The 8,616-nt window shown below is 59.3% G+C and overlaps 1 protein-coding gene across 1 annotated transcript; it reads left to right on the plus strand.

Annotated features, from left to right (window-relative positions):
* Positions 1-2,687: 2,687 nt before the first annotated feature.
* On the plus strand, positions 2,688-4,907 carry LOC118637668 (protein S100-A15A-like). The gene is made up of 2 exons (XM_036273223.1): positions 2,688-2,837; positions 4,731-4,907. Exons 1-2 carry the CDS (start codon positions 2,688-2,690, stop codon positions 4,905-4,907), a joined length of 327 nt encoding a protein of 108 aa, XP_036129116.1.
* Positions 4,908-8,616: the final 3,709 nt, after the last annotated feature.

The raw sequence follows: 8,616 nt of genomic DNA on the forward strand, positions 1-8,616 counted from the left end.
TGGGGATGTGGAGACAATCTCTGGTTCCATAACCTGTCCTTTGGCGCCCCCTTCTGGGGGAGTTACTCACCTGCCTTGTGGCCCCTCCCGAGAGAGATGCCGGGAAGAGGCGGAAGGAGCAGGCTAACAGAAAGCTGGAGATGGGGGAAGGCAGTTCACCTGCCACTCAGAGGCCGAGGTGGTACCTGTATGGAGGCCAAGCCTACACACTTGGCTTCTTTTAGAGTAGGGTCACTTCCACGGGGCAGTCGATTTTTCCTCATACTAAAGCTGTTCCTACGACTTGCCTCTCACCTCCCACCCATCACCCAAACCATTCAAAATCCTGTGCTAGGAGAAAGTTGCAGCGCTAGCTCGGCACACGGGACCCTTTGCATTTGTCTCCACCCTCCTCTCCAGCCCATTTCTCCTGGCCTCCTCAGCCCCGTGGGCACCTTCCCCCTGGCAGGCCACCCACTTTCATACCACCCAGCCTTTGACCACGCTGCTCCCTGCCTGGAGTGCTGGTCCTCCATGCTTCTCCCTGCAACCACAGCTTTTCTTCAAGACCCCCCTAAAACGCTGCCCTGAGGAAGTCTTCCTCAGCTCTCCAGGCAGGATTCCTCCCTGGGTGCCCCGGGCACCCTGTTCGTGCCACTAAGTAGTGTTCACAGTGTGTGACTGTCCCCTCTGCTCGTCCCCACCCTGTGAGCTGGCCGCGTGTCTTACTCATATTGCCTGCAGAGTCCTGGCAGACTGTAGGTCCTCAAAACATATTTGTCGCCCTGGTAGATTTGGCTCAGAGGTTAGAATGTCAGCCTACGGATCAAAGATTCGTGGGTTTGATTCCCAGTCAAGGGCACAGACTTTGGTTGCGGTTTGGTCCCCGACCCTGGGCAGAGTCGTGCAGGAGGCAACCAGTCGATGTGTCTCTCTCACATTGATATTTCTCTCTCTCTCTCCCTCTCTCTCTCTCTCCTCCCTCCCACTCCATCTGAAGATAAATGGGAAAATATCCTCAGGTGAGGATTATAAAAAAAATTTAAAGACGTATTTGTTTGATGAATGGATTTGGGGGTTCACTCACTGGGGGAGGATATCCAAGGATGATGTTGAAGTTGTTTGTCTGACCCCACCCAGGCCCCGGAGCCAGGAGGATGAGCTGGGAGGCAGGGAGACGGAGAACCTGTGACCTTGTGTGGATCTGGGGTGCTTCCGATCAGGCTCTGAGGGAAGGTGGGTCCCTGACACCGGAAGAGTTAATTTTAGGAAGCAGGTGCCATGTGATGTCATCTCAGGAATGCAGTTAAGGTTCAGTTGTGCTGCGGAGGGACCCGTGAGGAGCTGCCATAATTGGAGGCACCGAGGATGGGCAGGATGTGGGACTTGGTGGCCGGGACCTGCTCACACCCTGCCTCCTGCCTGCGTGCTGGGGAGGCTCTGGGCTGACCCAGAGGCCAGGATTGCATCGGGAGTGGCCCTTGCCAACAGCAGCAGGTCAGCACCTCTTCCAAGAGCGTTGTGAGGGTGGGCGGGCTGTGTCGGGTCTGTGCAGAGCCACGAAAGCAGAGGTGGGCTGCTCACCTGTCTTGGAGAGTGTGTGCAGTGTAGATGGATGTCCCAACAGCTGGCTGTGGCCCAAAGGGATTTAGAGCCCAAATTAAAAGCACATCTTTGGGGTCATTTCCAAAGACATTGGTCTGAATCCGGGTCCACATGGATCAGCTGTGTGATCCTGGGGAATTTACTTAACCTCTCTGGGTTTCATTTCCTCCTCAGGAAAGTGAGGGTAATGACGCCTTCCTCCTGTCATTGATCACACGGGATACTGTGTGTAAAGGGCTTCGCCCAGCGCCTGGCGGTTCCACAGTGGTGGGAACAGCAGTTGTCGTGAGACTCTGCACAGGATGCTACCCTGACAGTCCTGCCCCTGAAAATGGGGACCTCATCTCCACAGCAGGTGGGGAGCGGGGGTCGCTCATCAGTCCTTCACGGCTGGCAGAGCGCCGGGATGGTGTTGCGGGGTGACCCGGAGAGGCGCTGGGTGCCCCTGCTGCCCCAGCTCTGGCCAACACAGCGCACAGGGCCAGGAGGGCCGGGAAGCCGGCTCGGGGACCCCTTTGGAGGCTCGCGCGGAAATCCCTGTGCCGTCTGCGGGGTTAGCCGGGCCGGGAAACCACATCACAGGCTCTGGGCGGTATCATTATTATAATAAATCAACCATTTAATAAAATAGTCTATGGTAGTGGGAATCTTGCCTTCTCAAGGGGTTTAACTTTTTTCCCCTCATTGGAAACACTGTCTTGCTTTGAAGAATCTAGTTTCTATTCATTCTTGACTTCTGGTGACTGCTAAGCTGAGGGCAGGGTTGGTGGGGGGCACACAGCCCCTGCCCTCAGAAGCCCCTAGTTTCAGGGAAGGGACAGGGAAGGGACGGAGACCTGTCTTGAGAGTTCACAGCAAAGCCTCTAGCAGGGCAAGGATGCGGAGTGAATTTTGCAGGGACCACAGGGGGTGCAGGGAGGGGCCCCGAGACAAGGTGGGTAGACAAGAAGCGGCAGAAGATGCTTGGAGGAAGGGCCCCTGCCGGGGGCTGGCCCAGAGGGGGTGCTGCTCTCTTCTCCCAGATTCTCCTCGGCCCCCAGCTGCTGCATCTCCACATCTCCAGAGTTGGCTCCTGTCCCTCTGCCAGCAGAGGCCCGGCTGCCATGTCGAACACGCCGGTGGAGGAGTCCCTCCTCCAAATCATCCGCAGCTACCACCAGTACGCGGCCCGCGGAGGGGACGCGGAGACCCTGACCCTGGAGCAGCTGAAGGCCCTGCTCCTGGACAGTGTGCCCCGCTTCATGGAGAGCCTGGTGCGTGGGGCCCGGGTCAGGTGGGGTGCAGGCGAGGGTGGCTTTGGGGTTCGAGCGAGGGCTCGGGTCCTGGGAGCCATCTCCCGGGAGCATGTAAACGTAGGGGAGGGGAGTGCCGAGACCGATGGTGGCCAGAGGGGGCTGGGCCTTGGCCAGCTTTGTCTCCGGAGTTTCCCTGCCTGGCGCCGCTGCAGCCCAGGCATCCTCGTCCCTGAACTGCATCCTGACCCCAAGCCTCTGTTGCTCTGCTTGTTTCGCTTCCTGTGAGAACAGGTCCGAAACCTTCCCTCTGCCTGTGGGCCTTTTAGTCATCGAAACTGCCCCCGCCTGCCCTTTGAACCCAGCCCCTTCTCCTGGTGTCCAGCACCCGCCTCCTGCCCCCACCCCTATGCTTGGGGGGACAGTTGTGTTAAGGGAACCCGGGAGGGAGTAGGTATGGGCAGGGTAGTAAAGGTAGCTTCCTGTCCCCATTTTGTCCCCAGGCTGACAGTCTCAGACCAGCCTGGGGGCCCAGGCTAGGATCTAGGCGGCCCGGACACCCTGCTCAGGTCTGCAATTCCCCTCGGCCATCGGTCCAGCCGCGTGATCGCGGGCTCCCTGGGGACGGCAAATCCAGCCGTTGTCTGCCCTGGGTGCCACGCCCGGGGCTCTCTGGACAGTCGACTGCAGGGGACTGCAGGGCCCTGACTCAGGCCTTTGCATTCGGGGAGAAACACCCCAGGGTCCCGCCTGTCTCCCGTGCCTACACGTGGGGAACATCAGAAGAGTCTCGCCCTGGGTTTGTTGGAGTGCAGGCACAGGGGGCCCTGAGGGGAACTGGGGTCATTGCGATTGGCCCCCTGTTTCCAGGGACCTTTTCCCTTCCAGGGCCACTTGCCTATATCATGGGGCTGTGTACGGACTGCCAGGCCCTGCCACTCGCCTGGGTATGGGGCCCCCCGGGGCAGACACCTGGGCACACCTGGGCCAGGTGGCTGAGTGAGGGAAGCCTGGAAGAGTCTGCCCAGGGCCGGACGCCTCCAGGTTCTCGGTCAGCCAGCTCTGTGGAGGAGTCGGTTACATGAAGACAGAGGGTGTCGATTTGCCCCCAGGGCTGGGGCTGCCCTCCAGGCCCACAGGCTTACAGTTACAAGGACTTCCTTCCCCAGGCTTTTTGAGGTTCTGCACACTGGGCCCCACCTCAGTCCAGGCCCGCTGACGCCTGCTCCCCTGCCCTTGCTGCGGGCTCACCTCGTCTCCGCCTGTCCTGTCTCCTCCACGCACGCTGACAGCTGACTCCCTTCCTGCTGTGCCTTCCGCCTCAAATGCCCCCCCATGCCACCCCCAGTCCTTAGCCCTCAGGGCCACCTGCTCTGGGACATCCAGACAGTTCCAGGGCCGTGGCATGGGCCTTTCCCTCATTCTGCGCTTTCCTTAGGACACAGGTCAATTGTCATAAACACTTCTGGGCAGGTGGCACACCATGCAGAAATCTGACACCGCTGGGTGCTCAGGGGCAGGTGGGCTCTGCCTTGGGCAGCTCCCTGTGTGAAGACCCCAGGCTGGGCTGTCCGTGCAGCCGAGCTTCTAGTTCAGCTGGAGAGAGACTTACAAAGCCACCAGCAGAGGGCGGGGTGCCAGCCCTGCTCAGGTTCTGGAGCCCTCAGCCAGCCAGCAAGCAGTGACCCGCCTGCACAGCTGTCTGCAGCCCAGGCCCAGGTGCCCGGCACCCCTCTGCCGCTTCTGCCTGATTCTGCAGCCCACGGTCCTGGCCCTGAGTGAGTGAGGAGCTGTTTCCTGCCAGCCCTGGAGGCGGCCCACCCTCAGCTCCAGCGGGAGGCAGACAGCCTCACATCTGCTCAGGGCCCAGGGCCCAGTGCCCGGGTGCTGGCTGACCCTCTGCCCACTCCCCAGGGCCGGAAGGAGCCGTACTTCCTCACCGAGCTGTTCCGGGCAGCGGACAAGGACAAGGACAACCAGATCAGCTTTGACGAGTTCCTGTACATCCTGGGCAGGCTGCTGAGGGACTACCACCTGCAGTACCACCGGCGGCTGTGCGCCCACTACTGCAGCCAGCACAGCCTCTACTAGGGGGCGCCCAGCGGCCTCCCACAGGGCCCCGCCCGCCGAGGACACGGGACAGCTGTCTGTGTGCCCGCTCTGTGTGCCCACGCGTTTGCCGTGTGTGCGAAGGACACCAGAGGGAGAGAATAAAGCTACTTCACAGCTGTTTCTGGTGTTGCTCTGTTCATGGTTAGGGTGTCAGCAATGGGTCCAGGAGGATCCCCAAGTAAGGGATCATCTTTTTGGGTGAGAGACAGAGCCCCTGCCCCCAGGAGCCCCATCTGAGGGGGAGACACAGCCCCTGCCCCCAGGAGCCCCATCTGAGGGGAGACACGGCCCCTGCCCCCAGGAGCCCCATCTGAGGGGGCAACACGGCCCCTGCCCCCAGGAACCCCATCTGAGGGGGAGACACGGCCCCTGCCCCCAGGAGCCCCATCTGAGGGGAGACACGGCTCCTGCCCCCAGGAGCACCATCTGAGGGGAGACACGGCCCCTGCCCCCAGGAGCCCCATCTGAGGGGAGACATGGCCCCTGCCCCCAGGAGCACCATCTGAGGGGAGACACGGCCCCTGCCCCCAGGAGCACCATCTGAGGGGAGACACGGCCCCTGCCCCCAGGAGCCCCATCTAAGGGGGAGACACGGCCCCTGCCCCCAGGAGCCCCATCTGAGGGGAGACACGGCCCCTGCCCCCAGGAGCCCCATCTGAGGGGAGACAGCCTCTGCTTTCAGCCTTCTGTCTGGGGGGAGTCTTCTCTCTTGGGGAGCTGACCCTCTGCATGATGTTTTGATCCCTCGTCACTGCACATACACAAAGGGACGGGGCAGCAGGGCAGAGACACACTCGACGTGGACCCTGGTTTGGAAGGTCTGTCTCGGGACGAGAGCCCTTAGGAACTAGTGGACAGAGGCCGAGCGCCTGGGCCAGTGATGCTGGAATTGACGTGGGGGGGGTGGTGTCAGGGAGGGTAGACTGTGCGGTGGGTGCAGGCTGAGTCAGAGACAGGACAAGGGTGAAGCCAACAGGCCGGCCTGCTGGGGGAGGATGAGAGGGACTTGAGTGACTGTCAGGGAAGACTTCCTGGAGGGAAGAAGGGCTGGCCTGGCTTTACCAATGAGAAATGACGATAGACGTGGGTGTTCTTCCGACTTAGGGCTGCTCATGACTCACGGGCCCGAGCCCTCTCCTGGGCCCTGACCCCTCCCAGCTGAGACCTGCCCTGCCCTGTGTCTGTGTTGACTACCCCCCCTTTCCCCCCCAGCTCGGGAATCTGATGCAGACTCTCTCTGGGAGGGTCTCCTCTGCCACAGGCCCTGCTAGGGCTCATCCTGGTGGGCTCCTTCCTGAGACTCACCTGGGAACTTAATGTGGTGGAAACAATGAGTTTTAAAAGAACGATGCCCTCCGCCCGCCGTGCAAATACCTGCGGGGGGTCCTTTAAGAGACCTGGTTGGCTCTCTCCCCGCTGGGTCTGCTGGGTCGCATGCCACAGGACAGCGGCACCTGCGGCTGAGCGGGGCCTTCTTCTCCCATCAGTCAGGCTCTGAGGGGACTCTGCCTTGCTGTTTCCTATGGGACCCCATTGCCATCTCTTTCGCCCTTGCCCGTCTGCCAACACTTGCCTTTTGGGACTCAGCTGGCCCCCGCCCGTTTCCCTCTGGACCTCCCTGCCCTTCTAGGGGCCTGAACTCCCCTGTGGGTGCGTGTCCTGCTGCACCGTGGTGGGGTGCTGTCCTGTCTTCCACCAAGCCAGGGACCGTGTCTGGTCACCTCCGGGACTCCCCATGGGGCCCAGTGTCAGCACACAGTGGGTGGTCAAGCGTGTTGGAGGAAGGAATCCAGGAACCTGAATGGAGCCCCCTTGGGCCTTTTCCTCATATCCAAAGATCTGGGCCACCCTTCCCCGGGCACAAGAGAGGAATCTTCCTGAGGCCTTTCGGTGGTAATGGGCATCTCAGCCCAGCCCTCCGCTCTTCCTCCTGCCCCTTCCTGGGGGGTTCTGCAGAGCCCGGCCTGCATGGTCCTGGTTTCGTCAGCCTCGCCGGGCCTCTCGGGTCTATTGGGACACACACAGGAGCGCTTTCCTGTAAACAGGGCCAGGTTCCGCTCCCCTAGGTTGCCCCACGTCCCAAAGTCTGATTACAGGGTCTGCCCTTCCCCTGACATGTTTACCCAACTCCTGACACCCTCTTCTACCAGGGCAGCTCAGCCTGGCTCCCACTCTCCCTGAACCCCAAGGCTGTCCGTCTGCCTGTCTGTCTGGAGGAGCATCTCTGGGGGGACAGTTCGTGGCCTTGCTGGTCGGCATGCTCCCCTGACGAGCACACGATCCTGGGAGGGGGTCAGGGGTCGTGTCTGCCTTCAGCCTCCGGCACTGGATCTGGAGACTGTTTTCCCTACTCTCTGGATGAAGAAGCTGTCCCACAAGGACCATTCTCAGGGGGTGGCTTCAGAAAAGACATCTCCTGAAGGTCAGGGTCTAGAAAGGTATCTTCTCCATCAGCCTCGCCATCACCCCAGAGAGAGCTCAGCATGAGCTCCACCCCGGGCCGGTGAGCAAATGCGAAAGAGAAGCTCAGAGAAGCCAGCGTGCTTGTTCTAATGTCTGCTCTTTGCACCTGAGCACCCGAACAGAGCAGAACACCTGCCCATAAGAAGGAGCTTGAGTAACTCCCTGTGCCTCAGTTTCCTCATCTGTCACAGAGGGGTAGCTGTACCTGTAACACCCACTTTGCAAGGTTATCAGGTGAGCTACTGGACTAAAAATAGGACGTGCCATGTGGGGTAAGGTGCTATCATGCAGGTCGTGCAGGAGAGGACCTGGTGCATAAAAGCTGTGCACTGAGTGCTTGACCCTTGGTCGAGAATGTGTCATATGTCAGAAAGAGTCCTATTTTCCTGTGAGGAGGTTGACTGACCTCCTGCCCAGGAACTTAGACTGGATTTATATCCTGACTGTTTTAAAAATGATTTAAGGTGGCTGGGTGTGATAGAGGGGATTTCTGCATTGGGTAAGGGATAGGTCAAGTGTTCAATTCGCATTCATTTAGACCCCCAGTGAGTATTAACTGAACACCTAGTATGTACCAGGCCCTGGGATTGTGATGTGGTTTCTGCTCTAAAGGGGCCCCTGGTCTCAAAGAAAAGACAGACAATAAACAGATGAATCAGTGTCGCAAATCTGTGATGCAGAGGGATTTGGGTAGCTCAGAGGAGAGAAGAATGAACTCTGTGTCAACAGGGGTGGGGAAGGAGCTCAGGGGTGCACAGGGGTGGCCAGCAGGTGGAGCCTGGGCTGGATCAGGAGGACTCGGCTGGCAAAGAGGCATTCCAGACAGGGGTAGAAAGTAGATGATGTCACAAGATGTCATAAGTCAACTAAATCATTTGAAGCACTGAACCTTGTGTCTCTCTGTGGGCCTCAGTTTCCCCATCTGATAGCACAGACCTCATAGGATTATTGCGAGAATTAAATGGGCCACCTCCTGCATGTCCCCCATTGGGGATCAGGCCCACAACCTGGGCATGTGCCGTGACCGGGAATCGAACTGGTGACCTCTTGGTTCATGGGTCAGTGCGCAACCACTGAGCCACACCAGCTGGATTGAAACCCTGTTTTCACTTATTTTGGGTATGAACCCAGAAATGGAATTGCTGGATCATATGATAATTCTGTTTTTAATTTTTAAATATGTTTTTATTGATTTTAGAGAGAGAGGAAGAGAGAGGGAAAGAGA

This window comes from Molossus molossus, unplaced genomic scaffold, assembly GCF_014108415.1.
Source record: "Molossus molossus isolate mMolMol1 unplaced genomic scaffold, mMolMol1.p scaffold_m16_p_20, whole genome shotgun sequence".
NCBI classification, from domain to species: domain Eukaryota; kingdom Metazoa; phylum Chordata; class Mammalia; order Chiroptera; family Molossidae; genus Molossus; species Molossus molossus.

Excerpts from the sequence above, each read along its gene's own strand:
- LOC118637668 (XM_036273223.1), top strand. The coding sequence starts at position 2,688 with ATGTCGAACACGCCGGTGGAGGAGTCCCTCCTCCAAATCATCCGCAGC. Across the intron at positions 2,838-4,730 it reads CCCGCTTCATGGAGAGCCTG|GGCCGGAAGGAGCCGTACTT; the intron begins GTGCGTGGGGCC and ends CCCACTCCCCAG.